This window comes from Cryptotermes secundus, unplaced genomic scaffold (genome assembly GCF_002891405.2).
Source record: "Cryptotermes secundus unplaced genomic scaffold, Csec_1.0 scaffold1304, whole genome shotgun sequence".
Lineage (NCBI taxonomy): Eukaryota > Metazoa > Arthropoda > Insecta > Blattodea > Kalotermitidae > Cryptotermes > Cryptotermes secundus.
In genome coordinates, this window is record NW_019723929.1 from 529,649 (window position 1) to 553,792 (window position 24,144).

The window sequence follows — 24,144 nt, forward strand, 5'->3', positions numbered from 1 at the left end:
CTGGCCGTTCCCCCTCTCCCTTAGTCACACACCATATATGGCCTTAATCGCTCTCCACTGCTCCCATTGGTCCGTTCTCCCTAACCACCCCCCTGCCTACTTCGTATATAAGCAGCACCTTCCACATCCTATCACCACAGCTACTGCTCTCCGCAGCTATTCAACTGCTCTGAAGATGGAGGCGCTACGTTCCTCCGAAACGTCAGCCAAAACGAAGAATACACGGTGCCTAAACCCAGAAGACAACTTTCTTCATTGTCATCACCGTGAAAACCTCAAAACCTCAATCTTTATTTTAATTATGTACATCCTATTGTGCTGTGATATTAAAGTTTTTATACCGTTACACAAAAACTTTTGGTTATTGTATAATAAAAAAATTGAGATCAAGTGAAAACAGTAAGTCAATCAGAGTATGATATTAATCACACTTCTTGTTTTGGTAAACTTCTAACAAACTTCATGGAAGTAGTTACTATAGGATTCTGACGATAGTGTATAACACACTGATATATTGGGTTTTTGGACTTCATCCATCGTCCTGGTTTTTAAGATAACTAATAAAAACACGACGTTTCGGAAACAGATCCAGTTTCCGAAACGTTGTGTTTTTATTAGTTATCTTAAAAACCATGACGATGGATGAAGTCCAAAAACCCAATATATCAGTGTATCAAACTTCATGGAGTTGAGCAGTTCTTGAGAAGCTGCCAGTTTTGCAACTATTCAAGAAATTCCCAACATTTTGTGGAACATGAAAGTTCATTACCATGTTCATAATAGTCCTCCACTGGTCCCTATCTTGATTCAGATCAGTCCAGTCCAGTCCAGTCCAGTCCATACCACCCCATCCTGTTTAAGATCAATTCTAATATTGTCCACCCACCTACATCTTGTCCTCCTCCTGGCTTTCCCACAGATATCCTATATGCATTCCTCTTCACCCCCATTCCTTGACTTGTTCATTCTAATTATACTTGGAGAAGAGTACAAGTTATGAAGCTCCTCATTATGCAGCTTTCTCCAAACTCCTGTCACTTCATCCCTCTTCGATCCAAATATTCTCCTCAACACCCTGTTCTCAAACACCTTTAGTCTGTCTTCCTCCCTTAATGTCAGAGACCAAGTTTCACACCCATACAGAACCACAGGCAAAATTATAGTTTTATATATTCTAATTCTTATGTTTTTGGACAGCAGATGGGAAGACAAAAGGTTCTGGACTGAATGGTAGCAAGCATTACCCGAGTTCAGTCTCCTCATAATTTCCCCCTGAATCAAGTGTTTGGTCTGTTACTGTCATTCCTAGATATCTGAATTGTGCCACATTTTCAAAGGATCTGTTAACTATCTTTATGTCATGATTTTGTCCTGCATTATGGTGACAAGATAGCAACATATACTCAGTTTTAAGTTTCTATGTTTTTCTTTATGGTATCTACATTATCACCCAGTAGATTCATGTCATTGAGGTTAGCTCTTCCAAAGGGACTCAACAGGGTAGGTGCCTTCCCTCCCACCTGAAGACTGAAACAGATCCAGTTTCCAAAACGTTGTGTGTTCTAGTTTCTAGAATACTGCATGATGGACAAAGTCCAAAAACTCAGTAATTCTGAGTGTTATATACCATCGTCAGAACCTTTAGAATTTAAAAATATTACAGTTTGTTGCTCCATATTTCTTTATGTTACAGTAGACAAACTGCTGAATGCATAGACTATGTAGTCTAAGGACGAGACAGGGAACAGTGTCAAGTAGGAGAAGTAGATACTTTGTGTACAGGAGCCAAACTTTAGCTTCCTAATGGACTGTAGCTTTTGTGTGTGTGCCAAATTAGCTTTTTAGTGGTCTCTAATATTTTAATAGCCATTGAATTTTAAAGGGAAAGAAAACTGTATGTATTGGATTTCATAATTTTATATTTATCTATTTAGAAAAATGATATGCTGTTCCTGCAAGCTGCAATATGTAGTAATTGTGTCTTCATAACAGATATATATTGGCTTGTTTATTTTATTTCATATATATTTATTTAAAAGTATAATTTGGTATCCATGATGTAACAGACACTGCTGTAGTCTCAGATGAAATATATTTGATATTCTTTCAATTTTTAGAAAAGAATAGATATTTTGTCTTTCGTAATGTTAATTGAAATCAAGTTCACTGTGTAATTCAACTTAGGTGGAGTGGTATTTCAATGAAGAGATAGTATCTGGTAAAAACTTCTTGGTATCCAGCAGTGGTGACAGGCATGCATTGGCCATTTTCCAAACGTCACCAGACCACACTGGCAAAATAGCTTGTGTAGCAGAGAATGAAGCTGGCAAGGCAACATGTGTCGCCAGACTGAGTGTCAAGAGTGAGTAAAAAAGTGTTTATCTTATAAGTCCAGTGGCCTATATTTTCCTGATAATTCTGTAAATCTGCCTCTCTCAATCCTGTCCCACAAGTGGTGTCATATTTCTTTGCCAATTTCACTGTGTGTAACTTGTTATGTTTCCTTTCTGGTCACATATTCTCCTCTTTATTAAATATAGTAATATCTACAAGGTCAGTAATTTACCTGGACGTAAAATGTCATATTTCTTTAATAACAGTACTACACTTAACAAAATATTATACATTTGAATTTATAAAAAAGATTGTTTACTTTGCAAACCTATGATCTCTTAATCAATTCTTTGTATCACACTGTATTGTACAATAACATGGAATTCTGTTCTCAGGATGTAGTTAAGGGTGTTGTTTGGTTCTAAGAATGGGCAAAAACTATTTTACTGAATATCATTATCACAGTTTTTTGTAATGAAGATGTATGTTTTCCTATAAGTAACAGCAATATTTTTAAATAATATTTATGCATGTTTTTACCCCTTAAATGGTTAAGAATCACTACATCTAATTTTTAGAGTAGCATTTTTCAGTTTTCACATTTGTATTCTTAGCCAGTGTGCCTTCAAGAGACTCTTCCTTCACCTGTACTTTTGTTTCTTTCATACCAGAAGGTGATTGGTTTCACATTTATTCTACAGTTTTTTAATAGTCCACTGTGTCTTAATGTAGGGTTTGACAAACCAAAGAGCTACCTCACAACTATCTCACTGACCTTTGCAGGTAGTACAGATATCAATCTTCAGCTATTTAAATGTTATTACCTGCCCACATATTGTGCCTTTTATAATAGTGCACAATTAGCTAAGCAAAATCCAGTCCATGAGATGGCTGTATGTTGATTATGTGTGTCCCCAGGCATTGAAACATCTTTTCTGAAGGTTACCACTTGAGTAAAGGTTGCTGTAACAGGAAGTTGAACTCATAAACTCACCTAACAAAATTGTTGCAGGAAATAAATAAGAAATATATCACATCTGGCCATGGGAAGTTTTGTCAACACCAGCTCTTTATTAATGCATGTAATCTTGCTTTGAATGGCTTACCAGCTGCTGCTGGAAGGTTACTTAAAACTCCAAAAGTGTAAGATATCATGGAAAAGTGCAATGAATAAGGCTACACAAGTGAGGATCAATGTTGATATTTCAGAAACATCTTGAGTACAATGCAATTCTTTTGTGAAACATGATGTGTGAAGAACCAGGAACGTTTTAGTACATAAAACATTCAGTTCTTATGACTTATGGCCAAAAATATTCCATAGTATTGAATCTTCCTTCTTTATGTCCTGAGAAGTTAACAATTATGTTACTGTAAAACTTGTAACTGAGAAGAAGTATGAACTACATAAATTCAAGGATTTACACTCTGAATCAAAGCCACATGATTTTAAAAATACTCTGATTACAAGTCTGAATTGCTAAATTATAACTTAAAAAAGTTCAGGGGCATGATCACATTATGAAAAGAGAAAAAGGGAGGGTCCAAAAAACAGCAGAAACGTTAAACTTAAATGTGATATAAATTTTTAATCCCAAATAGAGAGAAATGGTAGTTGATTAAACCAAAGCAAGAAGTTCTTGGAAGAACTAATCATCTACTTTCCTTTCACAGGACATGGACCACACAGAAAATGATGCCTCAAGCAATTCTTCTTTGCCATGGGAACATCTTTACCAAGATGTTACCTAAAAGTGATACACAGACCCAGTCACACACATCTAACAGTTCTTATATTGTTGCATGTATTCATCGACACGGGAATATCTTTACCGAGTCATTGCCTAGCAACGATGGGAGGGATGCACATGTAGACACACTGACTGATGGGAGGGATTTATGAAGTAGGCTGTTGAGATGGGCTCAGGTGCCGTGATATACATACCAAGTTTTATAAAGATTGGTTCAGACATTCAAAATTTAATGGGGGAAGGAGGATTCACAGGCAGACCGCATGGAGATTGCATAAGCCTACGTTAATATTTTAAACTACTTTCCTAAAGTAGGCTCATGCGATCTCCATGCTGTCTGTGTGTCCCTCCATATTAACTTTTGAATGCCTGAACCAGTCCTTACAAAACTTGGTATGTATATCATGGCACCCTAGCCCATCTCAGTTGTGTACTTCATAAGGCCTTCCCATCAGACTGTGTCTATATGTGTATCCCCCTATCATTGCTAGGCAAGGGCTGTGTAAAAGTTCCCCTACCACTGCTAGGCAACAGCTCAGTAAAAATATTACCATGGCAATGAATACACACGTAACAACAGAAGAACTGTTGGATGCATCATTTTCTATGTGGTCCATGTCATATCAAGGGCAGTAGACAATTAGTTCTTTCCAGAACTTCTTGTTTAAAATAAGGAAAGTAGGCGAACAAAAAGTCAGAACGTTTATTGGAGTAGATATAAATGGCTGAAGATATGTACAGAAGTGTGTGACTTGTAGGATTGATTTCTCATTATAATGCAGTTTTGGATATAGGTACATCACTGAAATAAAACTCTTGTAATAATCTTTTGAAAATATACTGTATAATATCTTCATGGATGCACAGAAAGTAACATTCCTAACATCAGTGACTGTAAAGGATTTTACTTACAAGAAATGTGAAAAATATTTGTTTCAATTGTGTATGTTATACCCACACCCACTCACCCACCCACACATGCACATCCACAGAGAGTATCCGAGAATGAGTGCACACATTTGAAACATTTTTATCAAGAAAATAAACAGACAGAAGCTTACGGTTTTTGCTACATGACGGTAGCACTGTCAAAGTTTTACTTACGATACTTGTTCTGTGAAACTCACATGAATGCACATTCATCAGTTTTAGTGCATTTGAATAGCAGAAGGACATTTTGCGAGCAATAAAAGGAGCTCAGGTTCAAGTGCAGCGGAACAGGAAAAAGTGGGGAAAACGCTCTTAGAGTAGCTGTTTCATGTAGTGAAAACTGTTCTCCTGGCTCTGTTTATTTTGTCAACAAAAATGTATAAAATCTGTGCACCCTTTCTCTTACAATCTGTATAGGTAATATGGGGTAGGGAGGATCAATAGATTCACATGCAGACACACACACACACACAGACATACAAATTCCTATTTATGAAATTGCATTTGTTCTTCACAAAATAACATGACTTTGGATGTAGAAAATGGAGTGTAAAATTAAATTATCAAAGATGTCTTGTTTGTTTGCTTTTTCTTTTTTAATCTAAAATTCTCTTGTGTTATGTGTGCCTATAGTTAGAACAAAATTCTAGCTATTCGTGTAGTTCATATCCTAGGCAGTGTTAACTGCTCAAACACCAACTTTTCAGTCACAAAGGGGCACACTCTCCTAGTTCACTGTCATTTTATTGAAATAATGGGTGGATATATTCTGAAAAGGTATGTCTGGTATGATAAAATTCATAGCAGATAGGACACAGAACACTTTCACAGTTAATGTTTGGGTCACCATGTCTGATTTTAGAATTTTATGGCACAGTTCCTCTCTGTCCACTGTATGCTATGTGGAGTGTAACACATATAGACTGATGAGTAATCATAAGTTGGATATTTTAAACTCTGCCTTCCTTTCCTCACTGTAGTGTTGCAACCCCAGATACAGGTCATTTAATAGTACTGCAGTAAAGCAAGAGATTTCACAGTGCGAGGAAGTTTCGGTGTTGAAAGTCCCTATGGCAGCCTGCATCTTAACCATCAGAAAATGTGTCAGATTTTGTTAGATTTCATTATTGTGAGTAGGTTAACTTTGAACTTTATAGATATTAGAGGTTAGAGAAACAGATTTTGTTAATTTCACTACCATAATAAAAATTGAATGAATAAAAGTATGAATGATTTGACAGAAAGTTAATGTGATCTGTAATAGGACCTGCTGACTTAGAAATGGTACATACATGACATTAACTTTTTTAATAATGAGAATCTGATGAAACAGATTTGTGCTGTTAGTGGGGGGATGTTTCATTGTTGCACTGTATGCACTTCAGTTGAGTAGAAATGTATGTATACTTAGTGCACTGAACACTGAGTTCCATGGGTGTAACTTGCAGCCTTCAGAGGGCCACAAATTTGCATCTTGATGTAAATTTTATATTTGTAACATGTACTTTAATTAACTCAGACATCTGCTATAACTTCTTGTATTTATTAGATATCACAAGTGTGAAAGTAATATTTAAGATAACCGTGTTTCTGGACTTCATCCATTATGTAGTATTCCGAACAGAATAAACACAACACGTCAGAAACCGGGACTATTTCTGTCCTCAGGTGAAATCACTGATTAGATAGCTTCTTCTGATGTACCAAACAGAGTAGGTACCTTACCACCTTTACACCTGAGGATAGAGTTAGATCCAGTTCTGTAACATTGTATTTTATTCACACTACTAGATGATGGATAAAATCTTGAAAACCAGTAATACCAAGTGCTTGTGAAATGTACCATTATGAGAACCCTTCAGAATTTATGAAAAATGCAATTTAAAGTATCCAACAGAATGACTACTTCAAAGAGAGAAGTGAGGTCTAAATTAAGGTAACAGTTTTGGAAGTTCTGGAAAGTTCACATAGCTTGAGCAAGGAATGTGTCAGTCTTATTGATGGGTGCTGTAAATCCAAATTTTTTAACTCAGTTCAAACACAAGATAAGTTTTACTGAGCTAGGAATTCTCAGAAATGCTGTAATTTCAGGGTTATTACATGGCACTGGTTTCTTTTTTATTGATTGTCTCTTTTATATGCATTTTAATTTGATGCACTTGATTAATGGAAGGAGTAATGAATGAATGTCTTAATGGAAATTTTATTTTATTTTAGTCCATTATAAATCTTGATAAATTTCTTGATCATTGTTTAATGTGTATTATAAGTATTATAAGTTTACCTCATTTAATTGCAGTATTACTGTATTATTGTATAGCTACTATGTATTCTAACTTGACTTGTTCCATATCCTATGGTGTCTCACCTGTACTGGATTTACGGAATGTAAATAAATTCAATTCAATTCAATTCTTGAAAATCACTCTTTACTCCTTGAATAGGTAACCATTTAAACAACACATCACTGTTTTTTAGTGTTCTGTTTCAAATTATTATGTTAATTGCTAATGTTTTGATTTACACAGCCAAATCTCCTGTAGAAGTGAGCACTACACCACATGAAAGCAGCATCATGACTGAGCACCAAGAATCATCTTTGTTCACAGTGAAGCGCTCTGTAATTGTCCAGTCATCATCAAGTGAAGTGACAGCTTCAGCATCAACGATAAATATGGAACCTAATGTACAGGTTCACAGCTATTCCTCACAATCTGAAGAAAAATTTGAGAAGATTGGAGATAAGCCTCCTCTGCAGGTAGGATAATTAATGAAAATAGTTCCACATATGGTGTCTATCCAATCATCTCTGAAGCCTTGTACCAGATGGAAGTAATACTATCTCTTGTACTTGCTGGTAACAAAGTTCAGAGGCTCCTAGGAATTCTACTTTATAATTAGGGCTGTGTAGAGAAATTTGAAGACCAGAGCCTACACTTGGGAGGGGATTTGTAATACTTCAGAGGAATATTGATATATGTATGCTATTCCTTTCCCTATTAACAGTCCTTGAAGAATATGTATAAAAATCATAATATACCATATGTCCAAAAAGTGTCCGACTTTATTTTTTTCCGCTGTAAGTAATGGCCAAAGGGGTGGGGAAACTGAGCGCAGTGGTAAAGGGACTTTCATGCGCATGCGTGATTTTTTGCTGACTTGCAACACTGCTGGATGCGTCTGTGGCTGCCAGATAGTGAAGTGGTGTAACTCGTCTTCGTTGTATTCTCGTTTCGCTCAAGATGACAGAACGCTTGGGGCTGCGATACTGCATTAAGTTTTGTCAGAAACTTGGGGATACCCAAGCGGAAACAATTTGCAAATTCAGCAGGCTTTTGGCGATGATGCAATGGGGGTCACTCAAATTAAAGAGTGGTTCAAATGCTTTAAAGATGGCCATATGTTTGCGGACAGTGACCAGCATTCCAGCAGACCGTCAACGAGCTGAAATCCGTGACGTTTCTGATGAGGTTGGGATCAGCAGAGGTTCTGCGAACAATTTTAACTGGGGATTTGGGCATACGAAGAGTCACTGCAAAATTTGTGCCCAAGCTGCTTTCGCCAGAGCAGCAACAATTCCACCTTGAGGTCGCGCAGGACATGCTGGATTGCGCCAGCAGGGATCCTGAGTTCCTGAAGACTGTGACCACTGGTGACTAGTCGTGGGTGTACGGATATGACCTGGGAACCAAGGTCCAGGCGTCACAATGGAAGCATCCAATATCCCCGAGGCCCAAAAGAGCACAACAGGTTCAGAGCAGTGCGAAGGTGCTACTGACTGTTCTTTTCAATTACCGGGCTGTTGTGCATCATGAGTACGCACCACTAGGCCATACTGTCAATAAGGAGTACTACCAAGAAGTCCTCCACCATCTTCGTGATGCAGTTCAGCGCAAGAGACCGGAGCTGTGGGACGCACGCAACTGGCAGCTGCATCATGACGACACCCCAGCTCATTCATCGCACCTGATACAGGGTTTCCTGGCCAAGCACAGCATTCTGCAGGTTCACCAGGTTCGCTACTCTCCTGACATAGCTCCTTGTGATTTCTGACTGTTCCCAAGATTGAAGTCACCGCTAAAAGGCTGCCATTTTGACAGCTGCTAGGACATCATGCAGAACGTGACAGCACAGCTGCACGCCATTCCAAAGGAAGCCTTCCAGAATTGCTTCCAGCAATGGAAGGACTGCTGGGCTAAGTGTGTGGAGTCACAAGGGGTCTGCTTTGAAGGTGATTAGGTATTGTAACCACCCAGATACAGAACTTTTTTCCTGGCCCAAGGTTGGATACTTTTTGGACAGAGTAGTATTTTGTAATTTTTATTATCACATATCTGTTTGATTTATTTGAATTTAGTGAAGCTCTGTTCTCTGATACTTTGAACTGCTTAAGCACATTGTAATAACATCGAAACAGTAATTTGTGTCAGAACACAAAAGGAGAAGATTCTTTCCATAACTGTAATATGAACATTACAGTTTTCTAAAAAACAGAAACCATTTGAAGGAAGTGTCATTAACTCTCTGCCTGGAGAACAAAGGGAAAGGCAGCCAGAATATGAAAACGGTATCAAAGTTAAAATGCTTTCAGCTTTATACCCGTACTCTCATATTACTTCTTGCATGGGGATACAGGAATAATGGCACATATATCTTTATTACAACCATGCTCATTTCAAAAGTCTTGAAGTTGAACTTGGTTTGTGTCTTGTAGGATAGAACAGTCATGTTATTAAATGTTCTTCCAGGGAAGAATTTTCAGTTTATATGTACAGAAACAAATTTTAATAACAAAATCATTAAATATTCTTTTTATTCATGGTTTTTATAACTAAATGCTTCATTTGCTTTCTATTTAAATTTAAAATACCTCATTACACGGTAGTTTGAAAAGTTATAATCCTTGAGCCCCCATTTATATTCACGGTATCATGATAGTTTTTAAGACTTGTCAATTTTAATGTGTTTTATGCTCTTAGGTTCTACTATGTTAACTACAGCAGGAGAAATGTAATATTATTATATTCTGTTGTGTTAGGCACAGAATGGCTAATTTACGTATGTCTTTAGCATGGAATTCTTATCACAATATTCAGTGTGAGCTGGTTTTCAGTTCACCTCACTCTTTGTAGTTTGAATAACTAAATTGAATTATAGTTTTCTCATTTGTAACACTGTTCAGTCTGCAGACATTAATCACCGTTTCAGATAAACCTATTGCCTCCATATTTAGTGTACTTCTGCTCTTAAGAATGAAGTAAGTTTAACTGAAATGTTTATTACTACCTGCTGATCACAGTGGCTGCATGGTGTAAGGCATGAACCATTTTTGCCCACTTGAACAATGGGGTCATGGGTCCAAATCCCACTTGAGGCATTGTCGTCTGTGTGCATTTATTCTATGTCTGTGTTGTTCTGTGTGAAGGTAGTGGCCTTGTGACAGGCTTATCTACCATCCAAGGAGTACTGCCGACCTTGTATAGGATTAAGAAACTGAAAAGCGGCCAAGGTCCAAAGGGCTGAAGAGCCATATAGAAAAAAGCAATGAAAGTTTATTACCACCTACCATATTACACCATGTCATAACTCAGAAGCCTACAATCCAAACTTCCACCACCATGAAAATCTCAGATCTCATAATCACAGTGTCCTTTAAGAAATGCGCTATACCTTCTCTTCTCTTCCTTTCCCAGTTATAATACAGATTTAGTTATGGTTGGAAGATTACATAATGATTTGAACTCGTAATTATCAAAAAAAGGGTAACCTGCTGTTTATTATATGGGTATTAAAGCATTTAATCATGTACCTCCCTACATAAAGGAATTATCAGAGGATAGGATCCAATTTAAAAATGTCCTAAAAATTATCTTTTATTGAATTCCTTTTATTCATTGAAGGAGTTCTTTGATGGTGAAATTTGGTGTTAAGGATGACATTGACGCTTTCATCCTATGGATGGATCTATGGAATTGGAATTTTACCTGATATATAGAATGAATTAGATGAATATAATTTTATGTTTTGATGAAATATTACTATAAATTTTATATTATATAATGAATTTTTATAACTTTGACTCATGCCTTAGCATACAGCTTGTTTATATTGTATCTGGTTTACTGTTATCAATTGTTGTATTGGAATATTGTCTTATCTCACATAATTTTGTCAATTTTATTAATGAAGTGAACCAGAATTAGAATTTTAATATTTATTGTATCTGATGTAAATTTGTTTATGTATGTCCGCTTTATGCTTTATAATTGTTTGCATGTATGTTTGTTTTGTTTTTTGTTTTTGACATGTTTCAATTAATTACTGTAACTTAAATTTTGATCTTGTGACTCATTCTATATCCTATGGCTTGTATTATGCCTGTATCAGGATCAATTAGAAAGTGAAATGAATGAATGAATGAATGAATGAATGAATGAATGAACAAGTGGACATGTTGTCAGACTCTACTGAAACTATGGTCAGATTTTGTCATAGACTAGTGAAGATATCTTTCTCAAGATCTGTCTGCTGTTGATGTACATTTGTTTATAACATTTATTTATTGGCACTCAGGATTATTAAACTGATCTGCATCATGTAATATTTCTCTGAATCACGACATTTAATTTAATTAATTCTATTTGGTTAGTTGGCAGAGCCTGTTCTTTATAAGAAATGGCAACATTTCTGACCTTCTCTTCTGAACTTCTTTTAACTTTCACTTTTAACCACACGATACAAGTATATACATAGTATTGCCAGAGTCACTGCTACCAGGAATTGTCATTCTTACTGAACCTAAGGATTTGATTAGTAGATTTTATTTACTTTGTAGAGAAATTTTTTCACTTCAGAATTGAATACAAAAATTTTAAGAGAATACTGTCAGTACATATGCCATATAGTGTATCAGATGCATGGAAATTACATTTTTTTTATTTTCTCTTTAAACTAAAATTGTGTCTAAACCATACTTCTTTGTCTGCATTTCTGAGCACTTGCCATTTTTAGGTGTAATTTTGACTGGAATTCATTATTCCCGGGATATGGTTTATAACTCAATGGATGATGTCTCTGGAATTACATTTATGTCTTCTGGAAGCTAAGTTTTGTGTTTAATAGTTTAGCACACGTTTCTGGTATTATGAATACAAGGGGGTACCCAAAAGAAACCGAACTTATTTTTTTTAAACTTATTTATTCAAATTTTAAGCACAAACCTTCAATCCCCTTCAAAGTACTCTCCACTTACACTAATACACTTGTCTAGTCTTTTATTCCATTTTTCAAAACATTGTCTAAATTCATCTTTTGAGATGCTTGACAGCGCCTCCATCGTTTTTTCCTTCACCTCAGCAACAGCAGCAAAACGCTTTCCTTTCATGTCTCTTTTCATTCGAGGAGGGTGAGGAACGGGTCATACCATTTTTGGTCAAGAATTGTCGTACAGACAGGGCTGTGTGAGCAGGGGCATTGTCATGATGGAAAAACCAGTCACCCGACTGCCACAAATCTGGCCGCTTCCGCCACAAACTGTTGCACAATCTTTTCAAAACTTCCAAGTAAAAAAGCCTGGTTAACTGTCTGCCCTGCAGAACAAACTCTGAATGGACGACTCCTCTCACATCGAAAAAACAAATCAGCATTGTTTTCATGTTTGATTTCACCTGACGAGCTTTCTTGGGGCGAGGCGAACTTGAAGTCTTCCACTGCCTTGATTGTTGCTTTGATTCAGGATCGTAAGCATAGCACCAGGTTTCGTCACCGGTGATAGTTTTTGAAAAAAAGTTTTGATCATTTCGGGACTCTTCTTTCAAAGCACAGCATGCTTCCACGCGACCTTGTTTTTGTTCAGCAGTCAGCAGTCGTGGCACGAATTTCGCAGCCACCCTTTTCATTCCCAAATCTTCTGTCAAAATTCGCTGAACTGAGCTCCAAGTCACTCCCGACAGCTCCACAATTTCTTCAATGGTCCGTCGTCGATCTTCCTTGATGATTTCATGAATTTTTTCAACATTTTAATGTGTTCATGCCGTGGAAGGACGACCAGAACGAGGTTTGTCATCAATTGACATTTCACCATTTTTGAAACAGAAAAACCACTCAAACACTTGAGTTTTCCCCATAGCATTGTCCTTGTACACCGTTTTTAACATTTCAAGAGTTTCTGTTCCACTTTTCCCAAGCAAAAAGCAGAATTTCACTGCTGCACGCTGTTCACGAAAATCAGCCATTGCAAAAACGACGATCACACAAAACAGTTGCCACTATAAACTCTGCCGAAACTAGTCCTTACCTTCTGAAGCAACAGTAGTTGGCTTATCGACTCAGGAATGTTAGCTCTATGCGCTCATAGCAGCAAAACGCGGTACTACAAAAGCTCTGCCCACAAAAGAATTAGTTCAGTTTCTTTTGGGTACCCCATCATATACTTTGCCTGTTAATAATCTATTATTACTTATGTGATATTGCTGTTGAATTTCCCCACCTATTCAGATCTCATCTCAATGTACATCTGTCCCACAGTCTGTCTAAGGATGGGGATTGTATTGTGCTTATGCTTGTGTATTGTTTTAAAGGTACAGAGTCAGCAGACCCAAGAGTTGCATCAACAAAATCAAGATAATCCGGTTATCCATGAGCAGACAGTTATCAAAGTAGTCAATGGAGTTGAAGGCTACCAAGAAACTGTAACAACTACCTCTTCCACCCCAGTATCTTCCCCGAAACCCACCAGAAAATCAGTAGCACCAAGATTTATTTCACCACTTAATGGCAAAATCGTAGACCAGGGTACAGATGTGATCTTGGATGCTATTGTGGATGGTAAGTGCAAACGTCAGCTATCAGAAGTTAGCAACAGTGTATGCAGCTGTGTGAACAAGGAAAATTTATGGTATAAAAAAGGAAACCAGTTGTGGAATATATAGATTGGGTAAGAAAGAAAGAGAGGGCCACTTCTGCAGTGGCTGTTGTTATATGCTTAAAAATTCCTCTCAGAAAAAAAATGTTTCTAAATTAAAGAAAGATGTAATCAGATACATAGTACAATACAGAAGTGCTCTTTCAGCATTGAAACACTCATTGCATACAGACTTGTTGATTACCTCTCTATCTTGTAAAATGTGTTTACTTTTCTGTTTCTGATAGTTTAATATTGAAGAACTGTGATAATGCCAAGTATTCAATGACCTGTCCATTTCTTTAGCCATGGCCACTAAACTGCATGTAAGGTGAGGTATGGCAACAGAATGGGAGTTGTATAGTGGGATATACATTATGTCTGAAACATGCAGTACTAAATAAAGTGATGATGCACTGCAGCTAAAGATCCTTAGTTGCTCACAGCTCTTATCTGATTAACCCACACATCTCTTTCATCCTTACTCAAGTGAACCTGGCCAAATGCACTGCACATTCATTTCATACCAGCCATGTCTAAAACTAGATATTACAAATTAACCAGTATTAGCTGCAGTCAGATAATATGAAGATTCCAAACATTAAACCTTGAGGAGTTGCTGCTGTAGAGTTTGTGTATATATTATTCATAGACAGACCAACCATATGGCTTACTGTGTTGCAAAGAAAATATGGAATGTGTGTCCGTAGGTACAGAAACATTGGATATTGGATGCCGGATATAAAAGTTGCACTGAGAGCATAATTACCTTCTGTTGAAAGGCAGATGCTGTACTTAATCCAGTAGCTGTTGCCAGGTTTTATGTTCACATGCATGGTAGACTTCCATATTTTATAGAATAAACATTGACTGATGGCAGGTATACGTGCAGTATCATGATTCCATCGAAGTGATGCTTAAAATGTTCATTTGGTACTTTTTTTAATACATATGTTTCAATGCTTACAGTGTGAATTAGTTACATATATTCACAATTCTCTCTACACTTTTTTTATTGCTAGTGGGGTGGGACTAAGTCCCTTGTACTGCGGCCACTTCTGGCCTATTATACCAGCCCTAGATGATAGGTGAGGGTGATTGTGAAGCAATTGGTGGAATGAAGATTGGCAGGGGAAACCGAAGTACTCAGAGAAAACCTGCCCCAGCGCTACTTGTCCACCACAAATCCCACTTAACCAGACCCGGGATCGAACCCGGGCCGCCGCGGTGGGAAGCCAGCGACTAACCGCTTGAGCTATGGCGCGGCCCCCTCTCTGCACTTAGTCTAAATGTTTTATTTATTTCATTAATAATTAGGAACATCTTATATGTTATCAGTCCTTATGTTAATGTTCAAAATAATTTCAGTTTCTCATAATTTTTAGCTCCTCGTTTTTAGAATGATTTCAGTACAGCATGAGGAAGTCATCTTGTACATCAGGCTAGTGTTGCTGCAATATCCAATTAAAGCAGAACAACCATACATTACCATAGAGCATGACATTCGACTTTAGCCCACATCAAAAAATAATATACACCATTTGCTTCATCTTTTAGCTTTGTTCAGGGGGCTATGAAAATACATATTTGTTACATTTTTTTATAATTATCTGAAAATTTCAAGCATATTACACGAAAAGTATAAGATATATGAAACCCCACAAAAACTGTTATCCCCAAATCCTTTGCCTGATCTTACACTGCACTGTGCCGGAGTGTGTTCCTGCATCTTGGAAATTCTAACCGACATTTCTTCCCTGAGGTTTACGCCACACCAAAGCCATTAGTGTTGTAATAGCTTTGCCTAGTGTGTTCCTGCATCTTGGAAATTCTAACTGACATTTCTTCCCTGAGGTTTACGCCACACCAAAGCCATGAGTGTTGTAATAGCTTTGCCTAGTATCATTACACTGGACAGATATTTCATATCAGTCATAGACCCCATAGTTCAGTGAATATTTTTAATTTACAAGGCAGCATTTGTATGCTGAATTTTATCAAAGATGTGTTGTTTACGGTGTGTAGTTCGACAGGCTTCTTCACAGGCTGTCAGATGTGAACATTTAATAGTTCAGGCCTTAGATAGGAACAGATAACAGAAAATTTTGTGTTATCATGCCTTTCAACATTATCAGCTGCAGATTACAATTAACATTAAAATTGTCACCAATTGGATTTTTACAACCTCTTAACTGAAAATACAGTGTTTATTTGAAAGACTGTAAAATTATAAAAATATGTACAGTTAGAACCACAACTTTATGATGTGTGGTGTCATTTAACGGCAATAAAATTCTGTGCCTTCACTTGAGGAAGTAATTGTTAATAATAACGTTCTTTTCTCTTTTTCCAAAGGTTATCCTCAGCCAACTGTCATTTGGCATAAAAATGGCCAAGAACTGAGTCCCAAAGATGGTTCTGTAATAATAAGTTGGGAATGTAACCATGCCAGACTTGAGCTAAGAAATGTTACAGTGAAAGATGCAGGCCGCTACACATGCAGGGCTGCCAACAGTGTGGGTTCTGCCACCAACACTGCCGATGTTGTTGTTAAAAGTAAGACAGTACCTTAAATAATCTAGAATTTACATAAACTTCTTTTGATATTATAATTTCTTCAGGTCATTTTCTTTGTGTGCCCAGTACTCTTCTATAATTATCTGTCCATTCAAAAACACTTGTCTTCAGCCTCATTTATTTCATCCTCCTCTTCTCAGTGTCATTCTTCACTTTATTCACTGTACGCATGCCCTGAACAACAACAGATGACACAAAAGAATCCTGTTCTCCAAACAGTGGAACCACAAGCTGGTAGGCGATCGACTTCCTTCAAAGAGAGGAAAAAAAAGGGACACAAACCAATTTGATAAAAAAATAAAATCTTTTTAAACATACTAACTGTAATTTATAAATATTTTAACGTATTAGTACATGCTACTGTAGTTGTCAGAATATTACATTTTTTTATTAATTGTATTATTATAACATTTTATGTATGTATTAATATTCACAAAACACACTGTAACAGTGGTTTCTAATTGTATTGATATCCTTCTGAAGATGGTCTATAAGATGGAAACATGTCAAGGAGAAAAGATTAAGGAGAAAAAACATTTTATCAGTCACACTGGACAGTGTTAATTAACCTTTATGATATAAATTTCTTTAATGTAGTATAGATTTCAGGTGGTTATGTTTAGATCTGTTGATGTTTCTGCCAGGTTCAGTTATTCTGTGATAAGCACACCTTTCGCTTTCTGGTATCTTCTCACACTTCTTGGTGTCCCCAGTTGTCATTTACTGAACATCTTGATTTTTGTACAAGCCACAGCACTTGACCATCCCACATACTGTACAGGATATGTGGGTACATTTATGTTTACTGCAATGTCCTATAGTTTAAAAATACTTTTAATATTCAGTCCTGTTGTAGACAATTACTGGAGATCATCATGAATTCTGTCACAATACGTCACCTATTTACCCAAAACTCTGCATTTGTCAGGAATCTGAGTAAAGTGGGAAAGTATAGCAGTTATATATAGACTTTAAAGAGCTGCATGAATCAGGTAGGACGAAGTATCATGTAGCATTCTCATTGAATTTTGGTATGCCCTACCTATTAGGCTAATTAAAGTATGTTTAAATGAAACATATTGTCGCGTGTTGGGTGTATGACGCGACAAATAACTTCACGCCGTATTTGGTATAGCGAATTTTATTTCACATTCGCACTTACAATCACACAATTGACAGTTTAAGAACTACTGCTATCTGCAGTATCACAAATACTACACTCCAAATGCCACAATACAACTGACTGGTTGCTGGCTAACTCGGAACTAACTCGGAGGTAGCTCCAGGACTCACTCGGAGGTAGCTCCAGGACTCTGTGAATAGCCTTCGCTGCTCCTCATGTAGCCTCGATCGGACAATACAGAAAACGGCCACGTAATAAGCACCCTTGTTGCCTGGCGCTGTGTAGCTAGCAACGCTAGCGGTAGTAACTGCTGTTACTACCGTCGTCTCTCGCAATCCTGGTTACCCGCGCTGCCAAGCAACCCGCGGTACACTTGGTGACGTCATCGCTGTTGACTCGCGTTGCCTAGCGACCAGGATGCTAGGACTCGGCTAACTTCGGCTCACTTCGGCTTCGCTCGGCGCATCACGGCTGGCGGGTGGGGCGTCATCCATAGCTCAACATGTCACAATATAATAATGTCTGCATAGGTTATAAACATTTTTCTTATATATTTTCTATTTTTACTGCTCTGAAACAAGGAGCTTTTAAGCTTTAATATATGCACAATATGCCACTAGGAAAGTACTAGAAAATTAGGAAAGATTGGAGTTAAATGTAATATGTCAACTCCTCTCTGCTGATCATGTTAATTGATGGAGTGAGACCATAAATACCATATACAAAAATGCAGAAACTGAATTACATGCTGTAAGTGAATGCTCAAATTATATATATGTGTCTGGTGAAAGTCAACTTTGATTTTCATGAGACCACACAACATTGTATCTCAGGAAATAGAGCTCTTAAAAGTAAATAGCAATTAACATTGATAATTGAAAATAGAGTTGTGTAGAGGATAGTGAAAGGTAATATGAATCAGTACACACACAATATTTTTAAAGATTTAAGTAATTCTAAGACTTTTGAAATTCAGTGGAATACGGTTGCTTTCATATCTTCATCGTTCACCCCATTTCCTCATTTCACTTTTTCCTTTCATTCTTGTATTTCTTTCCCTCCTTTTCCATTAAAACAGTGAATTAAGTTGCACCTTTGTCCTTCAGTTGACAGTTTTTATTTTGAAAAAAAGAAAATAAATGTATGTACAAAAATGGCCTAGGCAGTGCCCAATGAATTAGATGAAATGAAATGTTTCCTGCTCACTGTTGCAAAACTTCAAACTGATGAAGACTTTCCACTTCACCACCACCACCACCACCACCACATTCAGGAATTTGCCCACCATATATCCAGGGCAGCGTTACCTCTTGAAGCCTGAAGAGGGCAGCACATCTCCACCTAAATACCAGGCAGAATTACTTAGTGGTGTGTTTTAATGGAACATTTGCTATTTATTTTTTCAGTGTTCATTTAAGGATGTATTGAGGAACTATGCCTTCAGCTGTTCTTGTGAAGTAATGTGTTAAATTGTGTTAATATAAAAGTTTTCCAAAGAAACATCTGACGTGTGTGTTTATATATCTGAACATTTTATTTATCTACAGAAACCATTTTCCCACCTGTATTTGGTCGACGATTGCAAGCAAGTATGGCAAAAGTTGGAGAGCGGGTCACAATGACTGTTGAAGTTACAGGGACACCAGATCCTGTTGTGATATGGTACAAAGATAATCAACAGATTTTAGGAGCAGTTCCTGGGGGACCGTTCAGAACAAAGATCCAGGGAAATTCTTACTCCCTCATTATTGAGAAAGGTAAAATGTAGTTATGTGTTTCATCATTTACTATTTCAGATCACTGTCTGGAACAAAACTTTAACTTTTGTTTCTGAATCTATGAAAGACTGTTGATACTTAAACAGTAATGTTCAGTTTGAGTTTTAAACATTTTTTCTGAAATCTGTGTAAAAGTAATTAATCCTAACACCTCAGCATTTCTGATGCATGAATATAACTTATAACTCAGATTATTTTTGCAAGCATTGAAATCAGTAAGTTCGATATTTTTTCTTGTTACTTTCCAGTATTGTCTAGAGAGAAGATTTACTATCTCTACATACTTTCTTTGACCTTGTGCAAAAAATCCAGATATTCAAAAGAATGTATAGCGTGAATGTATTCTGATCTTCAGCATTCTTCATTTTTCATTTCATTCTTTATTTTTCCATATATATCCATACAGGTTAACAAACCAGGATGTGGAAATAGTCCTTTTGAATACAGATACATCAAACATGCATATACAAAATTGCACGAGTCAATAAAACAAAGATACTTACATCGATCTATAAATATAGATAATATTATAGGGCAAAAGAATTTAATAAGATTTCATTTAATAGACATACTTAAAAAATAACCTACTATAAAACTTGCATTTACACCATTTCATATAAAATACCCATATCAACTAAAACAAATACAGTCAAAAAGTACCCACCTATGACACATTATGTTTATAATATCAGCATCATATTTAACTCCATAAATCCATACAGTATATACTTCAAAACACATTTAAAACTGTTAAAATTCTAATTTCTCTATTCAAATTTATTATTTATTCATTCATTCATTCATTTATTTCATTTCTGTTACTCCAGGCTGGTAAAACTGTAGGATATAGAGGAAGTCAAGGAACATGCAGTCATAAAAAGATTCTGTCAAAAATAAATATAAGATTAACAAGCAAATATAAATATTACAAGGTAACAATTTAAAGGATTATAAATATAGCTAATATTTTGAATTAATAAACGGATAAAACAATTCACCTTATCTAACTTTGTACATAAAAATTGTCCACTATATAAAATGAAATGAAATTTTAATACCATATTAGCACATTTATTACCGCACTCAAGTCATGGAGAGTTCATTCATTTTATGAAAATGTGCTAATTAATAGAGGAGCAACTACTAAGTTACTTGAGTATAAAATACTACCAGTTTGTAATTAACAATCATAGAACAAGAAAAAGATAAATAAATGACCATAAGATATAACAACGTTATTTATGCTGTCTAGGTGGCTATCTAGTTTTATACTAAGAAAAACTCATCAACAGTATAAAAAGAATGCTCATATAAATATTTTTTTAATGCTCTCTTAAAACTTTTAATATCACATGCCACTACCTTAATATTATCTGGAAGATGATTATAAATCTTGACACCTGCATAAGCAGGACTTTTATGAAACATTGTTAGATGGGTCATTTGTTGGAAAAAATTGGAATTATTCCTAGTATTGAAACTATGAATTTAAGAATTTTGTCTGAACCAAGTTTTATTTGCAATCACAAACAGAGCCAAGGAGAATATGTACTGTGAGGCCAGAGGTAATATATTTAATATTTTAAAGAATGATCTGCAGGAATCCCTAGGTCTAGCCTTCATTACTATTCTAACCATTCGCTTTTGAAGTTTAAAAATAACTGAGCTATGTGAAGAGGTTCCCCCAAAAAATCAATCCGTATGACATAACTGAATGAAAATACGCATGATAAATCATCTTAAGGGAGTTCAGTGATACAAAAGGTCTAATTACTCTTGCACCATAACAAGCTTTAGTGAGTTTTAACAGCCAAATTTTCAATATGAGACTTCCAACACATATTATTATGTAATACTAACCCCAAAAACTTTAATTCAGTAGTATAGGGAATAATTTATAATTGGTGGCTCCACCTTATCGTGGTGAGGGGTTTGAGTATGCCAAGGACCCTGANATCACATGCCACTACCTTAATATTATCTGGAAGATGATTATAAATCTTGACACCTGCATAAGCAGGACTTTTATGAAACATTGTTAGATGGGTCATTTGTTGGAAAAAATTGGAATTATTCCTAGTATTGAAACTATGAATTTAAGAATTTTGTCTGAACCAAGTTTTATTTGCAATCACAAACAGAGCCAAGGAGAATATGTACTGTGAGGCCAGAGGTAATATATTTAATATTTTAAAGAATGATCTGCAGGAATCCCTAGGTCTAGCCTTCATTACTATTCTAACCATTCGCTTTTGAAGTTTAAAAATAACTGAGCTATGTGAAGAGGTTCCCCCAAAAAATCAATCCGTGTGACATAACTGAATGAAAATACGCATGATAAATCATCTTAAGGGAGTTCAGTGATACAAAAGTCTAATTACTCTTGCACCATAACAAGCTTTAGTGAGTTTTAACAGCCAAATTTTCAATATGAGACTTCCAACACATATTATTATGTAATACTAACCCCAAAAACTTTAATTCAGTAGTATAGGGAATAATTTATAATTGGTGGCTCCACCTTATCGTGGTGAGGGGTTTGAGTATGCCAAGGACCCTGAGAGCTATACCAGCGGTAGTGTAGCTACTGGCAGGGCCTCCTTTGCTGGACAGGTCAAAGGATAGGCATCAGACGAAGAGAGACACCAAAAACTGAAGCCGGAAGCAGGGTCATCAGCAGCAACTTGAAGCACAGAGCAAATGATGCTCGATCATTCAAGTTCGTATAGCAACAGGCGTGACCAGAGTGGTTTGANGATCTGCAGGAATCCCTAGGTCTAGCCTTCATTACTATTCTAACCATTCGCTTTTGAAGTTTAAAAATAACTGAGCTATGTGAAGAGGTTCCCCCAAAAAATCAATCCGTGTGACATAACTGAATGAAAATACGCATGATAAATCATCTTAAGGGAGTTCAGTGATACAAAAGTCTAATTACTCTTGCACCATAACAAGCTTTAGTGAGTTTTAACAGCCAAATTTTCAATATGAGACTTCCAACACATATTATTATGTAATACTAACCCCAAAAACTTTAATTCAGTAGTATAGGGAATAATTTATAATTGGTGGCTCCACCTTATCGTGGTGAGGGGTTTGAGTATGCCAAGGACCCTGAGAGCTATACCAGCGGTAGTGTAGCTACTGGCAGGGCCTCCTTTGCTGGACAGGTCAAAGGATAGGCATCAGACGAAGAGAGACACCAAAAACTGAAGCCGGAAGCAGGGTCATCAGCAGCAACTTGAAGCACAGAGCAAATGATGCTCGATCATTCAAGTTCGTATAGCAACAGGCGTGACCAGAGTGGTTTGAACAGCTGTTGTACTGCAGTGTGGGAAGCAAATGGAAAAACTACCACATTATCAATTTTCCTGGATAGTCTCTTTCCAAAAACAGAGATACCAAGTATGCAAGATGTTTCCTCTGGAGGCAAAAAAATCCGGTGGTAAACTACTCCCCCAATCAGATCTCCGGGGGGGAGTGTTTCTAGAGGAAATGTCATGCATGCGTTACGAAAAGAAGAAGTGCGAAGATCAGAAGGAACATCACAGCTACAAGACTGGAACATGGAATGTAAGAACCTTGAACCAAGCAGGCAAATTGGAGAATTTGAAAATGGAAATGCAGAAGAATGAGGTGTCTGTTTTAGGTGTCAGTGAAGTGCGGTGGAAAGGACAAGGTGAAATAAGAAGTGGTGATTATACAGTGTATTATTATGGAGGTGAACGGGCTGAAAGAGGTGTGGCAATAGTGGTGCATAAAAGTGTAGTGAGGAGTGTTGTTAAGAAGATTGTTTGTAATGACAGAATTATTGCTCTGAGGTTAAAGGCGGAACCGGTAGATATACTGATTATGCAAGTGTACATGCCAACATCAGAGTATGAAGATGATGAAGTGGAAAAAGTGTATGACACAATTGAAGAAATTCTTCAGGAAGATGGAAGAGGTGACAAACAGCATCATATTGGGAGACTGGAATAGCACTGTTGGAGATGAATCATATCAGAATATTGTTGGATCACATGGACTAGGAAGACGGAATCACAGGGGTCAAATGCTTATTGACTTTTGTGAAAGAAATGGACTGATTGTTACCAACACTTGGTTCAAGAAGCCAAAGAGAAGACTTTACGCATGGAAGGCACCTGGGGATTTAAGGCGGCATCAGCTGGACTACATCATTGTGAAACATTGATTCAGAAACAGTGTGAAGGATGTGAAGACACTGCCTGGGGCAGATATTAACTCTGACCACAACTTACTGGTTGCCAAGTTTCAAACAAGGTTGAAGAAAATTATAAGATTCCAAAAGCGCAGACCTAGATGGGATTTGGAGAAGTTATATGCTCACAGACAAAGCATGCAGGAGACCCTAGAAGAGAAACTCAGTGCAATTGAAAGTGAAAGCGGAAATGCTGAAGTGCAGTGGAACAATATAAAAGAATGCATGTTAGATACTATTAGCGAATTGGTTGGTAAAGTTGAGAAGATAGCAAGAAAACCATGGGTTACACAGGAGATGATGAGTAAAATGGAGGAGCGAAGGAAATGGAAGAATGTAAACAATGAAGAAGGCAGGAGGAAATACTGGAGACTGAGGAATGAATTGAAAAGAGCCACGAACAGGGCCAAAAAGGAATATCTTGAGAAGATATGTAATGAGATTATAGAATTTCAAAGGACAGGACATTATGATTTGATGTACATGAAGATAAAAGAACTAGGATGGAAAGAGAACCATGGGATTCA

At 36.7% G+C, this 24,144-nt stretch overlaps 1 protein-coding gene across 3 annotated transcripts in view; it reads left to right on the plus strand.

Annotated features, from left to right (window-relative positions):
- Window positions 1-24,144, plus strand: part of LOC111862210 (titin) — a 261,060-nt gene that overhangs the window by 198,063 nt on the left and 38,853 nt on the right. For all 3 annotated transcript variants that reach the window (XM_023847418.2, XM_023847419.2, XM_023847420.2), the window contains 5 exons: window positions 2,185-2,362; window positions 7,544-7,773; window positions 13,595-13,841; window positions 16,273-16,473; window positions 19,165-19,374. In XM_023847418.2, the coding sequence (XP_023703186.1) occupies window positions 2,185-2,362; window positions 7,544-7,773; window positions 13,595-13,841; window positions 16,273-16,473; window positions 19,165-19,374 (1,066 nt within the window). The remainder of the gene's footprint in view (window positions 1-2,184; window positions 2,363-7,543; window positions 7,774-13,594; window positions 13,842-16,272; window positions 16,474-19,164; window positions 19,375-24,144) is intronic.